The 20326-nt window shown below is 31.4% G+C and overlaps 3 protein-coding genes across 6 annotated transcripts; 2 read left to right on the forward strand and 1 right to left on the reverse strand.

Moving 5' to 3' along the window:
- The first annotated feature begins 319 nt into the window (after positions 1-319).
- LOC147812067 (uncharacterized) lies at positions 320-2390 on the forward strand. Its single transcript, XM_087162318.1, has 2 exons — positions 320-1838; positions 2293-2390. The coding sequence occupies exons 1-2, from the start codon at positions 320-322 to the stop codon at positions 2388-2390; spliced, it is 1617 nt and encodes a 538-aa protein (XP_087018444.1).
- LOC147812068 (uncharacterized) lies at positions 2224-13396 on the reverse strand. Its single transcript, XM_087161780.1, has 4 exons — positions 12872-13396; positions 10801-10898; positions 4999-5162; positions 2224-3647 (listed from the first exon to the last, which is right to left on the reverse strand). Exons 1-4 carry the CDS (start codon positions 13130-13132, stop codon positions 3397-3399), a joined length of 774 nt encoding a protein of 257 aa, XP_087017906.1. The 5' UTR covers positions 13133-13396; the 3' UTR covers positions 2224-3396.
- A 195-nt stretch (positions 13397-13591) lies between these two features.
- RpL6 (ribosomal protein L6) lies at positions 13592-20058 on the forward strand. Of its 4 annotated transcripts, none has more exons than XM_071181644.2 (6): positions 13592-13775; positions 14856-15087; positions 15165-15308; positions 16782-16830; positions 17758-17945; positions 19864-20058. In XM_071181644.2, the coding sequence occupies exons 2-6, from the start codon at positions 14857-14859 to the stop codon at positions 20023-20025; spliced, it is 774 nt and encodes a 257-aa protein (XP_071037745.2). In that variant the 5' UTR covers positions 13592-13775; position 14856; the 3' UTR covers positions 20026-20058. The 4 variants fall into 4 exon arrangements, with proteins under 4 accessions (XP_071037745.2, XP_087017903.1, XP_087017902.1 ...); XM_087161777.1 differs by having other exon boundaries at positions 13592-13693; XM_087161776.1 differs by having other exon boundaries at positions 13592-13655.
- Positions 20059-20326: the final 268 nt, after the last annotated feature.

Consider the following 20326-nt stretch of genomic DNA (forward strand, 5'->3'; position numbering starts at 1 on the left):
ACATTTTCTGGTATACTATAGCGTTTCCATGGCTGAAACACAAAGAGGTCATATTTGAATTGGTCCGTTGGCTTCAAGCTCCTTGGCACCGTTCAAGGCTTTTGGTCCCGACTGGAGAGCACGTACAGTTGGAGGGGTGCGTCTGAGGTCTGGTAGACGTGCTTCCAAATGTAAATCCAAATTTTACGATGAACATATTGTCCATTTGGAATCCAAGCCGTTGGTCTGAATTTTTCAAGTTGTTTCTGTGTGGGTTTTTGACGAGCTTACGGGCTACCTTTCCTCTAGGTATGTTTGTTCCTCTCTATTGGATGCAAGCATGAAAGTGCATGCAACTGCCGGATGCCCCCAGGGAGGGGTTTTGTCCCCTATCCTATGGTGTATGGTAATGGACTCCCTGTTAGTTCGGTTAACTGCTCTTGGCATTCCCTGTATCGGGTACGCTGATGACGGTGTTATTGTTGTCAGAGGCAAACATGGAAAAACTGTCTCTGATATCATGAATAATGCACTCCTAGAAGTAGCTAGATGGTGTTTTAAATCAGGCTTATCTGTCAATCCATCCAAGATAAGTTATGTAGCCTTCACACGGAAAAGGCAACTTGATCTAGGTAATGTATACTACCTGGACCATAAATTGGAACTCACAGAGAAAGTCAAGTTTCTCGGGGTTTATTTTGACTCCAAACTAAATTGGGGTCTTCAACTTGAATACTGCACCAACAGGGCCAGAAAAATTTTCTGGTCTTGTAGAAATGCTATTGGTAGAACATGGGGACTGTCCCCCAAAATAGTCTACTGGATATACTCAATGATTATTAGTCCTATCATCACTTATGGCGCAATCGTCTGGTGGTCAAGGACTAGATTGAGCTCTGCAAGGTCTAATCTTAACAGACTACAAAGAATGGTCTGTGTAGCCCTGTCAGGCTGTCTCAGGACCACTCCTACAGCTGCTCTAGAGAGCTTACTTGGGCTTCTTCCATTGAACTTACGCATTGAAGTTGAAGCTCAGACAGGCGTAAAGCGTCTTATGTACCTTGGCCTATGGAAAGAGAATTCCAAACACTTGTCATGGGGACATCTTGTTTCACAAGTGAAGGATTTATCCTCTTTTATTATGCCTAGTGATTATATGTCACTAAGATACGCTTTTCACAAGCCCTTCAAGATCCATTTTCCTACTAGAGATGAATGGTTTAATTCTCCTCGGTGGCTTAAAGGCAAATGCCTGATATGGTACACTGATGGTTCAAAGATTGGTGCCAAATCAGGAGCAGGAATTTACTGCTCCAATGATGGTACCAAACTTCACTTTCCCCTGGGAAATTATGCCACCGTTTTTCAGGCTGAGGTCTATGCCATTATCTTGTGCTGCAAGTTATGCATAGACAAAGGATATCAAAATACGACTATCCGCATCTGTTCTGACAGTCAGGCTGCTCTCCTATCACTGTCAAGGTGTAAATTCACCTCTTTGTTAGTGTGGGAATGCTTCTCGGTCCTCTGTGACCTGTCCACTCATAACAAGGTATCCCTGCATTGGGTACCAGGACATATGGGTATCGGTGGAAATGAGCTAGCTGACGAAGCAGCACAGGCTGGCTCTAATGCAATTTTCTGGGGCCCTGAACCTGCGCTGGGAATTTCTCCCTCCTCATTTAGGGCAACCATATTCAAGCTCTACGGCAAGATCGCCCATGAGCAGTGGCGCGCTGCTGACGGTCAAAGACAAGCTAAGGAGCTGAATCGAGACTGTCCTAGTGTACGTCAAAAGGAGCTCTTAAAGCTTAACAGAAACAGTATAAGGAAGATCATTGGTCTTCTTACTGGTCACTGTATCCTCAGAAGACACCTAAACATTATGGGAATAGAATCAAATTCTCTTTGTCGGGGACGTCATCTAGAAGAAGAGACATCACGACACATACTCTGTGATTGTGAGGTCTATTCTGCTCAAAGATTTGAGCATTTAGGACAGCATATTGTCAATGCCTGGGAACTGCAAGATGTTCCTGTAAGGTGCTTGCTGAATTTTATTTCAGCCATAGGGCTTTCATGCTAATCATGATTTTAGGGTTTGGGTACAATAGACCTCTGGTCGATGTGCCCTGCTCGTCAGAGCTGCCCAACCTCTAAGTCTAAGTCTACCTTGTCCCATTGCGGCTTATTTGGCGAACAGTTCCGCGCCTCTGACACACACCGCAGGACATTTTGAATTGCTTTTTTTTCTCTGTCCACTTTAATTCAAGTTTTGAGTAAAACATTCTATAATGCTCTTGCTCTTGAAAGGCTATGAATGCGTTGACTCGTCCCATCTTGGCAGCATGTTCAAAGGCATCCAAGTTATCCTCCAGGCTAAGAGTACTAGCGATACTGGCATCTGCTGATGAGACATTGACTTTCTTCTCTTATTGTCTTCCTTTTTATTCCTGCTCTTTGTTAATCTTATAAGAGTTTATCATTATCCTTTGTCATTGGGAATTTTAAAAAAATATTTATGCAACCATAGTAATTTGTTCTGGAACTTAATTTTATTACTTATAATACATGGGCCCTGCGGCAGAATCGAATGACATTGTCGCAGAACGTTATAGAAGTTTTGCAGGAAGATTTTTCTTCAGAAATTTACACATATTCAAATCACACATTTAAGTAGTAATCACTTTTTGACACTCTCAATTTACGCCGAAAGTATCGTAAATCGATGTAATGTTTCAATTGTATTTTTGACACTTATTGAAATTGATTTTCACATGGATTTTAAATATCCTGGTATATTTCAAACAATATGAAAACTTTGAAACGGGCACTCGAGTATTTACTTTCTAAAGCAATAATTCTATCGAATTTTTCGCAGTTATTGCTATTGATTTCTTCCTAGTTTTAAAATCTGACAATCCCGAAGCGAAACACGCATTTAAGGATTCCGATTTGCGTGCCTTTGTTGATCTTTTTTCGGCAATTACTACTGCGGATTTCATGATTTTTAATTACTTTTCTTTTATCGTGCTGATTATTTAGAAAATGCGAAGAAGGAAATAATTTGTGCGTCCATCCCCCAACAAAATTATATTAGAGCTAGAGAGTTTTGTCGCAGATAGATCGAAAAAATTCTGCCACAGGGTATATGGGTTACTTGATAAATACATTTTTAAAGTAAGGGGGAAATTGTATTTACATCTATTTTTTTATTTTAATTGATAACATTCAAAAATAATGTAAATGGCATACAATATGAATAACATAAAAGAATAACATGATATGTAAAAAACAATGACTCATTCCTCCTATAAGATTCCTATATTATTTCTCCTATTCCTTCTAATTCACGGCTACTGGTCAACTTTCACAGGTTTTATTGCACATAAAAAAATTTAAGAGAATGTTTGTGTATCACAATTCATCATGTAGTTTCAATCCTGACCACCAGGCAGAAAGGTTATTTACCTGATGCCAATCCACTAAAAACCACCAGTTTTCAATATACTTTAGTTTCTGGTTGTGCAATTTCAGAACATAAGCATGTTCCCAAATATCTATTCCTAGAATCGGCAAGAAGCCAGCACTTAATGGTGAATCTTCGTTTTGGGTATTAATAATAACTAAATCATCTGAGCTATTACTTTTGCAAAGCCAAACAAAACCTAAAAGAAATTCATTCATTAAAGCATCAAAAACTTTAAAATAGAAAAATGGATAACAACAAGGAAAAATGGATAATAACAATGAGAAATGGTTAATAATGGCAATAATTGTACAAAAGATTAGCTCATCTTGTTTCTCAATTTGTGAGTTCTAGATATCATTAGAGTTTATAATAATTAGAGTTTATAAGATATAAGTTTATATAATAAGTGTTCATAATATTTAATATTGTTTTAAATTCCTACCTTTAGTCCATACTCTCCCTATATCTTGTTCAAATTTTCAAATGTTAATAAAATACTTTTTTTCATCCAAAGTTCAAATACATTTTTTTCAAATATTAATTTCTTAATTAAATTTAATTAATTAATTTTAGTTTTATATGGGAGAAAATTTTTTTATTATTTAATATAAAGTAACTAAAATAAAAAATTTCTTTGTTGACCTTAGCAAGAATTGACTTAAAAAAAAAATTTATATTGCTTATTTATTAAAAATTTTCCTTAAACATTTCAAATTTCATTAGATTTAATTCTTTGTTTATTGAGTCTAGGGAATTTCTTCAGCAAAATGGTGTATATACAGTATAAGTTTAAGGCTTTACTTCAAGTTAATTGTCAAATTGTGGCTTTTTGTTCCTTTTTTTTAAAAAAAAAATTACGTTCAACTTTAAGTTGAGTAAATATTTTCAGCAATGAGGATTATGTAGTACAAATTTAAAGTTTTACTACAAATTGCAGCTTTTTCTTTTTAAAGTATTTGTCTCATTTAAAGTTGAGAAAATTTCTTTAACAAAAAGACTAAGCAGATACTTTATTTGTAAAGTCTGAATATATTTCCCAAATTTATATATTTCCGCCAACATTAGAGAAACAAAATAACAGAGATTTTACTAGCAGCATTTTTTAGGCTATGAGTAAAGTTTTGATACATCATGCATAATTATGCAAGTCAAAAAGAAAAATTCAAAATTGAAAATAATATTAGCACTTACATTTACCTAAGTAACAATTATGTATATAAATCTTAATCTAAAGAAGATTTTTCTAAAACCATTATTTATAATTACTTAAACTATAAACATTCAACATACTACAGTACTGGCAATAGCACCATCTGTTGAGGAATAAGAGAAGTATTTTAGCCATCAGCGGCTATTTTAACGGCAAAATTTTTTTTTTAATTTTTCAACAAATACGGAGAAATTCGAGAATATGCAGGTAAACAGATAGTCATAAAATACAGGAGTTTTTGTTAAAATGCAGGAGACATGGCAGGTGTGTATTTCATTACTCTACATATAAAAATTAACACTCAGAATTTAAAAATAAATACAAAATAACTACTAACCTGAACCAAAATGATTGATAGCAATATCAGTAAATATTCCCTTAAATCCTAGAAAAGATCCAAATTTAGTATCAATTTCATGAGCTATGTTTCCAGTAGGAACTCTGTTTTCTCCATGAGGATTCGGTGATATGGTAGCCCAATATAAATTATGATTCAAAAGCCTAAACAATAATAAGAATTCAAAATTAGATTCATAACAAAAAATATTAAATAACCAAAATAATGTACTTCAAGAATGCAAACATTTGAGGTTTGGGTGAAAGATTTTTTTGAGTGATAGTAAATTAAAGCATACATTTTTAAAACAAACTGAATTTTTATAAAATTTTACTCAACACTTAAGAACATGACCAATTGTCTGTGTTACCCTTAAAATATTAGTTTAAATCCTTTAAGTGTAGTGGTGAACAAAATTCTTTTAATTAAAATTTATTGAAATATTAATACAATACCTTTGTTACTACTGCTAAGAAAAATAATTTTTTAAACTACAGAAATTTTGCAACATTTGGAAAGTATATGCTAGCATATGAAATGAAAGTTTGAATAATCAGCATCGAAAGAAAAAGTTTTTGACACAACAATAATAAGAAAAACTTAACGAACATGAATCATTTACATACAAAAATCATTAAAAAAGAACTCTAAGATTTAAAATGATTAAAAAATTATAAATCTTCAGTTAAAAATTTGGATTATACAAGCAAGGAATTATTGTAATTAGTTTTTTTTTCTTGTACTTACCTATTGAAAATGAAGCATATTTCTATTGAAACTGAAGCATATTACTTTAATTCATTTCATTGATTCTTTCATAAACATTTTATAGAGAGAATGTAGTTACTTCTTTTAACAGATTTGTTTATTCCACAAATTTTTCAAGAAGAAAGTGAGCATGATTGTTTTAAGAATTTAAATGAACCAGACATTTTTTTCAAATGCTTCATGCATGGAGAAAACTACAAAATTCAAGGGGTAATGCAAAAAAAAAGGAAGGAAAAAAAAGGGGATATTACGGAATTTTGTTGAAGATGTAAAATAATCCTTGATGCAAGGCTTGAAGATGTTGATGATGTAAAATGTCAGTTGTGAAGAAGCTGATGTATTCATATTTAAATGTCTATACTCTATTCCAAGAATCAGATTTGATGTACAGTAAAAAAATGTTTTTTTTTTTTTGAAATAAGAAATCATATGTAGCTCTAAAATTAAAAAAAATTACTCGTTTTGGCGTACATATAAATTAACAAAACAATACATTTTTTAAAAATGACCCAGAGGGCGTGGTGGTAAGACTAAGCCCCTCAGGACACCTCTGTTCTCCCAGAAATCAAAAATATGAGAGTAATGTATACGTTGGCATAGTTTCCGCCAAGAAAAGTTAAGGGACCCTTTTATTGGCTATTAATTGATTTAGTCTATTGCCATGTCTCTTTTTCTTAGCCGTACACATTAAAATGTGTTAGCAGGAAAAAAAAGTGCGAGAAATAATAACAAATTCAGTATATTAGCAACATTATAACGGTTTTCAAATTCTATGCTAATGTGTTAAGCAAATGTAGGAGTAATCTCTAAAAATAGATTTTACTCTGCACTAAATTCCAGATTGCTGTATTAAAAGATTACCGAATATATTAATAATCTTAATTTACTGAGAAAAGGATTAAATAAGATAATAATTTACTTTTTAAATGTTAGGAAATATATTTTAGCAAGACAGGGGAGGCTTTTATTTTAAAGAAATCCTACTTTGTTTCATTTAAAACAGTGGGGTTTTTTTTATTTAAAACAAAATACTAAATAATACTTATGCTTGAAATTAAAAGTAACTAAATTATAAAATCTATTTTAACAAACCATTTTTAAGAATAAATTTTTTTCAATAAAACAACTCAATATACACTTTTGTTTCATAAATCTATACTGAAATAGAATAAATTGTGTGTGTCTGCATACTGAATTACAGGAAAATCGTAGGTTCTAAAAATAGGACATTAAACATGAATCTAAATTAGTACAATTGTAAACAAATTACAAAGTTGGATTTCCCATTTTTTAAGCTAGAAATAGTTAAAAATTGGAGTTTCTCATTAGCCTAGTAAAACCCATTGTTTTAATGTAAATAGAGGCTTCAGTTTCGTTAAATATTTTAAAGATAACATCAAATGATGTTTGCTAGGTAATAGCTCTGATAAAAAATATAAAAAAAGTTGCTTAATGTGCATTATCTATCTGTAATACTTAATTATTCTTTATCTGTTAAGCCAGGTTATCTGAATGATTAAAGTGATCAAGGTTGAATAAGTGGACTACGTCACCAAATTAGAATTTCTAAAGTTATCTGAGGCCGCATGTTTATTTTTTTTTTATATAGTTTGTGTTTGTCTTACGATTAAAAATTATTTATCTTACTTTTAACTTATTTATTCCATTTTGGGTTATAACTTAAGAAATCAGCGAAATAAGAGTAGCATTTGTCTGAAAACAACTTATACCAATTGAATTTCGCCAATTGAAATTGTCATCATTTTCGGGCACAAACAAACTGATACTAAATTAAAACAAATAAATAATAATAATAAAATAACCATTTTCAAATCTGTATCTTTAATGTAAATTAAAATAGAGAAAATGATTTTTATTTGACAGACCTGCGGTAAAAAAACTTTGGTAATGAACTTATTATTCCCATTCAAAAGTGATGACCTCTAAATCTGACAAAAATTAAAATTATTTTCTCCTTTTACAGGGTTCATGCTCTACTATAAAAATAAAATTCAAGTACTTTTCAAGGACTTTTTCAGACTTATTATGAAATTCTCAAGGACTTAAATTTTAGTTAAAGACAGACTAAAATTTAACATTTTAAACTAAAATGTTTTGACGATAAATGTTAGTCGATAATAGCAGTACTGAAAAATAAGACTTCCATTGCTCTCTCTTAATTTCGGAAAGTGATCTAAGTATATATAAAAAAAAAAAACAAGGGTGAGTGGCATCAAGTCGAGAATTAAATTCATGATGCATAAAAACGTCAGGTTTGAATCTTGCATTAAGGCTTATTTTAAGCTAGGTGTACAAAGTCTGAATAAGCAAAGATTCGGGCAGAAGACGGGGTAGGGGGGAATGCTCTATATAATACTGTGATATCAATTAGATATTTAAAAACAACTCTGCCGGGAGACTTTTATTTAATATTTAAAGTGGCAGAAGCATTTAGACAGTGAAATTTAAATTGTTCTTAAATATAATTTTGAAATTTCAACCACTTTTCTATTTAAGAAAATTAATCAATTATTGGATGTTGCGGCTTGATTATCATTTTAAATTTATTACCAGTCAACCATTTTAAATTGAAACAGTTGCCAACTTTCACCTCAATACCTTCTGATAGATTCTTAGTAACAATTTTGGTCACTGACTTTTTTAATTAACCACTCATACTTGAATTAACTTTTTTTCAGTAGCATCGATCATACGCACTTGACATGGTCACGTGAATATGAATTGCAACGAGTAGTTTTCAAATCGAGTATAAATACGAAAATCGATGTTTGATATTGCAAAATGCGTGAATACGAATAGCGACATTGGATTTTAAACTTGCGGAAAAACTAATTGCGCTAAAAAAACGCTTAAGTACAAATCGCGATATTAGATTTTTAAATTGCTTTAATGGGAATTGCGAGTACGATTTTTGAATCACGCGAAAACGAATTGCAACACCAGGCATTAAAGTGGACAAAAATAAAAAAAAAACTGAACTTTTACAATGCAGGTCACTAGGAGGAGGGGAGGGGGAGTGCTCTATATGATACTGAGATTTATAAAAGCAACTTTTAACTATGCTGGGAGATTTTTATTCAATATTAAAAGTGGCAGAAGCATTTAGACAGTTAACTTTAAATTTTTCTTAAATATAATTTTAAAATTTTGACCACTAATATATTAAAAAAAAATAAGCAATTATAGGAGGGCGCGACTATTAAATTACTTACTAATGAAAAATATATCACATCTTTACAGTAACTAATTCAAGAGAAAGCTTACTTCTACTTCTTTCAAGAATCCCGATATTGGGTTTTAAAATCGTGTGAATATGAATCTTGATATTGGATTATAAAATCGCATGAATATGAATCGCGATTTTGGATTTCAAAATCGCGTGAATATGAATCACGAAATTGGATTTAAAAATCGCGTGAATATGAATCACGAAATTGGATTTAAAAATCGCGTGAATATGAATCGCGATAATGGATTTTAAAATTGCGTGAATATGAATCACGATATTGGATTTTAAAATCGCGTGAATATGAATCACGATATTAGATTTTAAAATTGCGTGAATATGAATCGCGATTTTGGATTTTAAAATCGCGTGAATATTAATCGCGATATTGGATTTTAAAATCGCGTGAATATGAATCTGAATCGCGATTTTGGATTTTAAAAACACGAAACTACAAATCACGATATTAGATTTTAAAATCGCGTGAATACAAATAACGATATTGGATTTTAAAATCGCGTGAATATGAATCGCGTTTTTGGATTTTAAAATAGCGTGAATATGAATCGCTATTTTGGATTTATAAAATCCCGTGATTACGAATCACGCTGTTGGATTTTAAAGACACGAAAATACAAATTGCGATATTTAATTTTTAAATCGCGTAAATAAGAGTCACGATGCATAATTTTTAGATCAAGTGAATACGAATCGCAGTGAGTAATTTTTAAATAGCGTGCGTATAAATACGAAAAACGATATCTGATATTACAACTGCGTGATAACGAATCTCAAAATTGGATTTAAAAATGCGTGAATACGAATCGAGACGTTGGATTTTAAACTCACGAGAATACAAATCGCGATATTGGGATTTAAAAACGCTTAAATACAAATCGCGATATTGGATTTTGAAATTGAGTGAATAGGAATTGCTAGTACGATTTTTAAAGCGCGTAAAAAAATTGCAACACGTAAGTTTTAAAACAGTTATATACAAAAATCGATTATTGATATTAAAATAGTTTGATTAAAAATCGAGATTTTAGCAAATTCCAGTGCAGTTCCTAATATTTAAAATTCCAAAAATCAGCCAAACAAAAAAAAAAAAAAAAATAATCAAATATCGGCGCTCGTAACGAAACGCTTAGACTCCTTTCCACTCTATAGCAGAAGTCGCGGTAATCCGACTATCGGTCGGGCGGCTTGGGTTTCTCCAATAGGACTTCATAAAAATTTTAGTTTTTGGAACATGGTCGGAAATTTTCAAAACTGGGGGAAATAAGCGGATTTCCGCTTTTTCGTGGAAGTCTTTCATCCCTGCAACACATAATTTTTAAATAAGTCTAATACGAAGATCGATGATTGATATTAAAATCGCCTGAATAAGAATCGAGATTTTGTCAGAATCTGGCGCAGTTCCCAATATTTAAAATTCCTAAAATCAGCCAAACATACATAAAATCCTAAAATCAAACAGTACGTGTCATCATCTGAAAGACGGGGAAGTCATTCTCTCACACTTCTTACGCGCGTCAAAAAGTTAAACATAGAAATACTGGAAATAGGGCTGTTTTCTTGAGTTTTCGATACTTTTCAAGGTCATTTCGAAATTTTCAAGGATTTAATATCATTTTCAAGTACTTCTAGGGGCCCTTGAAAATCAAAATGAAATTCAAGTACTTTTCAAGGCTTTTTCAAGGCCGCGGGAACCCTGTTTTAAGTCTATCCGAAAAACAAAGTTTTTGAAATGTTTATTTTAAGACGTTAAGTTTTAATCAACTCACCCACTTGCATAAGTTTTCAGATCAGCCCTGAATTGTAAAGGTACATGTGACATGTTTCTCAAAATCTCAATGATTGAAAGCCTTGAGGCATGTTTTCCCTGTGCAGCATGTAATGAAATAAAATCAAATCAACATTTCATCTTGTATCTCTAAAGAAGTGTGCTTCTAAAGGAAGGATAAAGAAAAAAATTAAGAAATAATATTGAGAAATTAATAAATAATCTAAACGCAGTATGCAATGAAACAAAATAAAATAAAATCTACATTTCATCTTGTATCTCTAAAGAAGTGTGCTTCTAAAGGAAGAATAAAGAAGAAAATAATAAGAAATAATAAAATTAATAAATAATCTAAACGCAATATGCTATGAAACAAAATAAAATAAAATCTACATTTCATCTTGTATCTCTAAAGAAGTGTGCTTCTAAAGGAAGAATAAAGAAGAAAATAATAAGAAATAATAAAATTAATAAATAATCTAAACGCAATATGCTATGAAACAAAATAAAATAAAATCTACATTTCATCTTGTATCTCTAAAGAAGTGTGCTTCTAAAGGAAGGATAAAGAAAAAAATTAAGAAATATTGATAAATTAATAAATAAGAGCATCAATTAAGAAATAAGATAAATTCTGAGTGACCTCATTTTTTGCAAAATAATAAACTAAGAAACGGAATTATTGAAGTAGTCTTTACAATAGATGTAGGTAGGTCATATAAATACCCAGATAAGGTAGGGTACACATAAATGAGTTATAACGTGACCCCTTCCTTGAATAAATACCCAAAATCAGAATATCTACAATTTTCAGTCATTTGTTATGTCACATGTTAGAGCATAGAATATAACCAGGATCTGTCTTGATTACACTAAGAATAATATAGGTATACAGGGGTCTGTCCAGGCCAAATTTACTACTGTTCAGTAGTACCTTAACAAATTCAACTTTAGAAAAAACAGAAGTTTCACAAAATTTTATTTTTGTATCCCATAAAAAACGATAGATCCATATTTTTATGTTGATTTTTTAATATAATTTTTAATTTTCACAAATTGTCTAAATTTTCACAAAATAGGTACCTCTTAGAAAAACCTAGACAGAACCCTGGTATATACTGTTATGGAATATCCAGGGGTCTGTCGAGATTTTTCTGAGAGGTACCTATTTTGTAAAAATTTAAGACATTTGTGAAAATTAAAAATTATATTAAAAAAGCAAAAATATGGTAAAAATGTGGATTTATCGTTTCTTACGGGATACAAAAATAAAATTATAAGAAAAAGTATTTTGTAAAATTACCCTTTTTCCCTAAGTTGAATTCATGAAAGGTACAGCTAAACGGTAGTAAATTTGGCCTGGACAGACCCGTGATATCATCGTACTAATTTATGCTAACTATGATTGCTAAGAACTTCAGTAATCACAAACAATTTTTAAAAAGTATGCGGTGGCTTGGTTGCAGTGAGTTAAACCACTCAAGTTAATTCTCTACTGTGAGGGCTTCCGTTACTTCAGGGCAGTGCCCCAAAACAGAAAAGTATTACAAAAGAGGCTCAATTTGAAGAAGTTATAACGTAAAATCATCCCGCCCCCAATAAACTATTACACCCTTGTTTTAAGAAATTTACTGGTTCAAAAACTCATAGATACTCTGGTGATTGTATTTGAAGTGAACAAGTAGGGGAGATTTCCGTATTGTGATCTGTGGCAGAATAATCGCAAAGTCTAGGAAATTTCCAGGTAGTGGCCAGTGAGAAACTAAAAAAAACATCACAGAAAGGGACTAACTCAAAAGGTATAACTCATAGCCACCCCCGGGCAAACATCAAAATTCTTTTTTTTTTTTTTTTTTTAAATTCACAAGTTTAAAATATATTTAGCATCTTGGCGATTGTAGTTGGATACAGATCAAGATCACCTAAAAACTCATAGGCCCTTTGGTGACTGTTGCCGTAAACAAGTATACGGAAAACGATCGACACAGAAACTATCCTGAGGATAAAAAACATTTTCACACATACAGTAAACAAAATTATATGAATAATATATTGTGATTGCAAATGTTTACTTTAACGTTATTTCGTCTCCATCTTCTTAAAATAGAATTTACTTCTTGAATATAAGCTCCATGGTATTCAAAATAGTGCATTTTAACTGTTGTTTCGTCAATATAAGGCTCCAATTCGTCAAAGGTATACAATAATGGTGGTAATTCATATTCGAGAACAGGGCGCTCCAAGCCATAAAATGCGGGAGCTATTTCGCTGCATTTTACAAAATTATGAACTAAAATTACGAAATTAAAAAGAAAAAGCATATCTAGGCACATCTACAGTGACTAGGTTTCTAGAAATAAACCATATAAACATAAAGTTGCTCATCAAATCTTAGAATTAAAGGCTCTCATTTTAAATTGCGTTGCAAGGAATAACTGCTGCAACTAAAATCAATTCTGAATAATAAAAAAATTTAAATTTATAAAATATATATCAAAACTATTCTTTTATAACAGTTTTTTTAACATTTGAAAACAAAGTCAGAAGCAGAAGAAAAATAAAAGACACTGTTGCCATTAGCAACCAGAAGACAAAAATAATGGACGAATTCGTGTGTCCACGTACACTGGCTGCGTGAAATGCATATGCGCTGACGACGAAATTTCTACGCCGCAGCATCGCTCGTGCATATACGAAACACATGCAGTGAGAATGCTTAATTAGATCTAGAGATTACAAGCGATTTGTTTCTCGTCGCAGCCTAGATACAACTCTACTTCCACTTTATATATGTTTATGGAATCGAGTGTGTAAAATAATTTTCTGGTTTGAGCAGGTAAGGTCTCAATTTTAAATGTATGTTAATCCTTTTTTTAAAACATTATTTGATCTATGTAATTTTAGTTTCTAATTTATTAAGCTTTTCCTTTTGATAATTTTGTATTATTTATTTACTCCTTTCTAAATTCTCGTAAAGTAAATTATCGGCAGTTTTCCTAATAACTATATTCAATATATAAATTTCTCATTTAACTAGTATAATACTAATTAGTTATGCTTGTGTATAATGAATGAAGCAATTTTCTGTAAAGTATTACGGATGGAATTATTGCCTTCATTATGTCTAGTTTTATATATATTGTGCTATGCTCATGTGAAATACGTCAATATTTCGAGTCATAACCTGAGATAGTAGTTAGCAGTTTATTGTCTGTGTGTGCTGTTAAAAGCTAAAGATGCTGTTTCTATTCTTTTACTAGAGAAATTAGAGTTGAAAATTTAGGATTTGTTATGACTATCAATATCAGAGAGTTAGTTCTTTTGGAAGCAAAGTTAATTGACAAAACATTTTTGAATGCTGCACAGATCGAATGTTTTTGCGCCTTAACTATCTTAAATTTGCTAGTATTTTATTTTATAACCCGCATTGAACAGCTGACCAATTTTTTTGGCTTATGACTACCCATGTTCCAACTGTATAGCCTTGTAATTTAGAACTCTATCCAGAAGACAAGGGACTCCTAACTGAGACTGGGTCAAGTACTGGGAGAAATTTATCCTAGTGGAGGACTATTTTGATGGTACCAACCCACATATGTGTTACATGGAGAGGAGTACCACTAAAACCTCCCATGATTAGCCTGATAGCAGGGGGACTTTGATCTATGATCTGTCTACCAGTGAGAGTATTATATGTCAGCACTGTGGTTGGTTCTAGCCAGATGCAGGATCAAACCCGGCTCGTTTGTTAGCAGCAGTAATTTTATATGTAGCAGTTAATTTTATATGATCTGTTGTGCATGCTTTGACATGCACGTCCTAGATTTCTGCCTTTGTAATGCATTCCATTGTAATTGGGCTTCCATTGTTTTTCATGTTTTGTAAAAAATTTAAATAGGTTAGGGATCTGCTTTTACTTAAGAAGAATCCTGGCTTTTCTATTATATCTTAAGCTTTTTTTTTTTTTTTTTTTTTTTCCTTTTTTAAAAAAAGATTGATGCAGACTAGTCAGATGTTTATAAATCTTGTGACTGATTAAATGTGAAATCTTTACAGGATGGCAGAAACAAAAGTAGCGACAAAGAAACCTCACAAGCCAAGGAACTATAAACTTCCTGGCGGGGTATGGAGGTATTCAAAATCAACTATGTACAGTCGTAGACGATTGATGAAAGTAAAAAAAGTGGCTACCCCAAAAGTCAAGTCCACCAAGAAACCAAAGTTCGTGAAGAAGCCTATTGGTGGAGAAAAGAATGGAGGCTTCCGAATTGTTAAATTGAAAAAAGAGGTAAACTAGTGGATAATCTGGTTCAATTTTCCTGATTGTGTGTAAATTTATATTTCAACTTTTATTCTTTCTCTTAGAGGAAATTTTATCCAACTGAGGATAAACCTAAACTGAAGCATACACGAAAGATGAAGGCCTTTAAAAATCATAAGAGGTATTTGAGGCCAAACATTACTCCTGGCACAGTACTCATTCTTCTGGCTGGTAGACATCGTGGAAAGGTAAGTCTGCTGATCACTGGAATATTTTGGTAATGATATCCAGAGTTTTCATTACAGCTCGAGAATCACGCATGTTTTTTTCTTTTCACGCAATAAAATATTATTGTGAGAAGTTCGCGCACCCTATTAATCAATTTCAAAATTCACGAATTATGAGGAAAAGATCCATCTTTTGCCATTTTAAATAAAATCCGTTTAACTTTTTTTCCCTGATCTTTCATTATTTTGAACATCGGACCTTGTTATCTAACTTCCCTATTTACCGTAGGTAATCATTAAGGTTTCTTCATCTAAAATGTTTACATTTTTTGTGCATAAATGTAAGATGGACAGATACCTTGTTCAGGCGACATCTTCTACTCCTTAATGGACAAGTGAAAATTAAACAAGTGTCGGTGGAAACGATCAAAACGAAACAAATACAGATATTTTTCAGCCAAATAAATATAATAACTGATGAAAAGGTAGATATAAAACACTTTCCACATGATGATGCAGCAAAAATATTAAACTAGAAGATGTTAAAAAAGTATTATAATTAAATAAGTAATTTTTTCCAAGTCTCACTTCAATCTCACTTAACTTTTTGAAATCTCACCCTGTTTTTTGGGAAGGGGTGAGGAATTCTCTCCCATTTTTTACTGTATTGAAAACACTGCTTATCCATAGCTGCCAACTCAACTGGATTTTTCCAAATTCTCCTAGTTTACTGGTTTAATAAAAGTTAGCCAGATTTTTGTACATTGAAGGAAACTCCTTTAAATTTAGCAAGTTTTCTATAAAATCCCTATTGAAATAGAGTTTCTACACTAAGTGTTGCTTGTTTGAATATTAAAATAAGTATTATATACAAAAGCTAGATTCATTTATAAAAATCAGTTTTAAAACTGTTTTTGTCCTTATAATTTTGATTGCTATAAAATTCCTTATGTGTAAAATATGTAATACATTATGCAACATTTACAATGTTTATATTTGGTAAAATCTGCTAGATTATTTTCCTATCCATGTTGGCACCTATACTTATTAATAATCACATGTTGAACCCTGCTCCTTTGATTGCAACAAACTTCAAAATTTATAAACATAGTTCGCTCAATAGGATGATTGTAAATAATGGCTATAGAGTTAAATGCGCCACATAGTGCGGCTTTGAGCAAAACTCCTGCAGGCTAAAATCTGGGGCTGTCTGCTGCTGTGGTAACAAGTGAGAGCACATTTCTACTGGTGGAATGAAGATGTTGATTGGTTTACTTGCGCTGACCTAAGCCAAGATCACGGCGAAGCTTTTTTCCCGCTCCCCTTTTCGAACCCTTTTTCTCGTGGCCTTAGTTCCAGCCATGGCATGGGACTGATGTCTGAAGGAGTTCTGAAATTCGCATTATATTAAAAATTTATTTATTATAAAGAGTGATTTTTATTTGATTCACATTCTTAACTATTTAAGGTTAATCTTGTTTTTATTGTTTACAGCGTGTTGTGTTTTTGAAACAGCTAGAGACAGGTCTTCTTCTTGTCACAGGTAATATTCAAATTTGTTATTTATTTAACTCTTTAATTAACTTTAATATATCTTTTTACTTACCAAGGGCTGATTGTGCTCCGGATTTTATGTTAACCATGATCCGGAGATCAAAGGTTCAGACGTTTCAAATAATCATTGATCACAAAGGTTACCGGAAATCAAATTTTCAAAGGTGGAACTTTAAAACACAGTTTATTTAATTTGTTTGTAAAGGAGAGCCAAATACTTTATAAGCTTATATTCAAGATTAACATTTATTTTTTATCGGTAAATAGTTATTATAATCATAAGCTCCAGAAGAAAAAACGGCTTTTTCGCTAACTGCGATTCGAAAGTTTCTGGAAATCCAAGTCCAGACTTTTCAAGAAATCATCGATCACATTTATGTATAGAAATTCTTGGATATTTTATTTAAATTATTAGAGCTAAAATTTATACTTGGCATTTCTTTCATTTGATAATATTTTGTTTGGTAGAATAATAAATGTGATTCGAGATAAAAGTAAACTTATACATGATTATTTGTTAAATTATTTTGCATATAATTTATTTAGAAATTCATAGTTTGAAAATTGCAATGATTTATCTTTATACAGACATAAATTTTTTCAAATGGGTCATTAATGATTTTACTCGAAATTTTCAGGACTATTGAGTTTGGGTCACATCACACCTGATTATTTTTGTAGATTTTCTTTTTATTTATTTTTCTTTTAAATTGGTTTATTAGGTTTATTAGGACTTAGTGTGCATTATGCATATTTAATACCATTTAGTGCTTCATATCTGTTTAAAGTAGAAAAGAAATTTGTGTGAATAATAATTTTTCTCTCTGTGCAACAGAGGCAACAAGTTAGTGTATTAATTCATTGAAGAAAAAAGCAATGCAGTTTTGATTGATGTGTGCTTTTTATTTGTTTGTAGGTCCCTACCAAGTGAATGGCTGCCCCTTGAGGAGGATAAATCAAATTTATGTCATTGCCACAAGTACTAAGTTGGACATTAGTAGCGTTAAAATTCCAGATCACGTGAATGATTTATATTTCCGAAGGAAGAAGCCACAAAAGAAGAGCAAGAAGGATGAAGAAGAAATATTTGATACTAAGAAAGAGGTATAGTGTGCTTTAGTTTTTTCTAGTCTGTGGTGCATTTGAAGGCCATGTCCAGTTTTGCTTTTTAATTGTTTTGGCTGTTACAACTAAATTAAAGTGGCATTTTTAGTCTATTTTTTAACAAAATGTGTCCTTAAATGTAGCACGAAACATCTAAGGAAGTCATATACATCAGGATTAAAATTTCATAACTCAGTGAGGGGTAATTCTCGTAAATGGGAAGTAGAAGATTAAATCTGTTGAAGAATAGGAACTGCCCCTTTTTAATGAATACCTCTTGAAGTGCAAGAGAGCATAGCATTTTTAAAAGGTGCTTATTTTTTATTCGGGGTTTGTAAGAAGTGCTTAATTTTGCTATCTTTTTTTTTTTTTTTTTTTAAATATTTTTTCTTTACCGCATCGATTGTTCTAAATTACAAAAAAAATGTGATTTTTCACAGGTGTCTCTGCAATATTTATCAGAAACTGGTTATTTTATCATGATTATGTAACATTTTTGAAAATGTTTCTAAATTTTATTGTTTTTATGTTTATAAATTAAGAACTTTAGACGATAGAGGAAAAATAATTTTTATTACTGCACATCTCTTGATTATAATTTTTTTTTCTTTGGTTGTGTGCTTAAAAAGTACTTAAAAGGTGTTTATTTTTTGTTGATAAAATTGGCTACACACCCTGAATCACAGCATTAAAGGATGATTTTATTAATCATCTTCCTTAACTTAAATTTTCTTATCTGCTGTTCAGCAGCCAGGGACTGAGTAATCTCTTTTTGACATGTAATTTCGCACATATGTTTTTTTTTTTTTTTTTCGAGTTTTTCCCACTTACTACGTGCTGCTTTTTACGACTTGCGAATTTCAAATTTGAGTTTTCATGTTTGACGCATTTGATTTCGTTGTAGATTCATTTAGATCCGTTTTATCAGTTATGTTTGCTTGCTTTTTTTTGTTGTTGTTGTTGTTTTTAGTTTATATTTAATCAATGCAATGTCGTTACGTTGATTTCGGTAATGACTGGTTGTTAATGATTGCTCTTGGGGTGTATTTAATTCCATCATAATTTCTGTTTTTTCCCCTATCCTTGACGTGTGTGTTAATTGTAAAAGCTACATGTACAAAAAACTGCTCCCAAGCTATTTTTTCCCCCTTTTTGAAGTAATAACTTATTTAATGTTTCTTCAGCTCTCCTCATCATGTATTACACCATTTTTAAGCTCTTAAAAAGTCTTCCCTAATCAGGGTTGGAAACACTGATCAAATATGTGATTCAGCACATACATTTTTTTTTAATTTTTTAAAAAAAGAAAAGAAAATCGTTCTGTTCAGAAGCTTTTGTGGCCGCACACCAACAGTCTGCGCCCTCCTATATTTTATGAAATTCACTAAAATTGCATAAGTTTTCTGAACTATATATATTTTAAGTATAACTAATATATAATTAGGTGGACCTCATTTTTAATAATCAGTTTAAAACTTCATATTGATCAGTTTTTTTATTCAGAGCTTCCTTTATAAATTAATCATTGAATCTTTTTACTATCAACAATGAATTGCTTGTGTATCGCTGTTTATAATTATAATTTTGAAATATTCAAATTCAGTGAAAGTCAGTTATGATGAATGGAAAATATTGCAGACCATTTATAGTTCTTAGTTTAATAAATTATTGTTAGTGAAATATTGATGTCTAAAAATCACCGAAATTCATTCCTTTAATGGTTCTATAGTTAAGATAGACACAGGAAGGCAAACTACATTTTATTACTACAGATATTTATTTTGTTTGGTTATTAAATTTGTTTGATAGCATGCTGTAAATGTTTTACTGTGCATAATACGTAAAGAATAAATTTGGAAGAAATTGAATTTATTAACCCAGTTGAAGGAGGTTAACTGAGATTGTTTTATTCTTTCAGGAGTATGCTGTAACAGAACAGAGAAAGAAAGATCAAGTAGAAGTAGATCGCCAGATTCTAAATGTTATCCGCAGCCACCCTGAAAAGAATGTGATGCTACACTATTTAAAAGCTTTGTTCTATCTACAAAACAAAGTATATCCTCACAAGATGAAGTTCTAGCTTTTTCCGTCAATAAAAGAAAATTGAAAAATGGTTGTCTGTTTTTTTTTTTTTTTTTACTTCTAATGATCTTGTTCTCATATTTACCTTGGATAAGAAGGTTCACGGTTAATCAAATCTTCACTTCCGTGGGTCGTCACCTCCCAATAAATCTTCGTTTTCAAATTATTAGGTTTTATCTTTGAAGAAAAAATTAGACAATTATTTTTTAGTAAATAAATTTAAAAAATATTACTTTTTGTGTAAACATTGTTTTTCATAATTTTTGCAAAATGATCAATTATGTTGTCACACCCACAGT

Source organism: Parasteatoda tepidariorum, chromosome 4 (assembly GCF_982258835.1).
Source record: "Parasteatoda tepidariorum strain Cologne lab strain chromosome 4, Ptep-v5.0, whole genome shotgun sequence".
Lineage (NCBI taxonomy): Eukaryota > Metazoa > Arthropoda > Arachnida > Araneae > Theridiidae > Parasteatoda > Parasteatoda tepidariorum.

Bases quoted from the DNA above. Each gene is read 5' to 3' on its own strand.
- LOC147812067 (XM_087162318.1), top strand. From the start codon at position 320: ATGAAAGTGCATGCAACTGCCGGATGCCCCCAGGGAGGGGTTTTGTCC. The intron at 1,839-2,292 runs GTATCCTCAGAA...TGCTCTTGAAAG, and splicing joins TGGTCTTCTTACTGGTCACT to GCTATGAATGCGTTGACTCG.
- LOC147812068 (XM_087161780.1), bottom strand. From the start codon at position 13,132: ATGTGCCTAGATATGCTTTTTCTTTTTAATTTCGTAATTTTAGTTCAT. The intron at 5,163-10,800 runs GTGAGTTGATTA...ATTATTGTTTAG, and splicing joins CTGAAAACTTATGCAAGTGG to GCTTTTGAATCATAATTTAT. The intron at 3,648-4,998 runs GTTAGTAGTTAT...AATTTCTTTTAG, and splicing joins TATCAATCATTTTGGTTCAG to GTTTTGTTTGGCTTTGCAAA.
- RpL6 (XM_087161777.1), top strand. The intron at 16,831-17,757 runs GTAATATTCAAA...ATTTGTTTGTAG, and splicing joins AGGTCTTCTTCTTGTCACAG to GTCCCTACCAAGTGAATGGC. The intron at 17,946-19,863 runs GTATAGTGTGCT...TTATTCTTTCAG, and splicing joins TATTTGATACTAAGAAAGAG to GAGTATGCTGTAACAGAACA.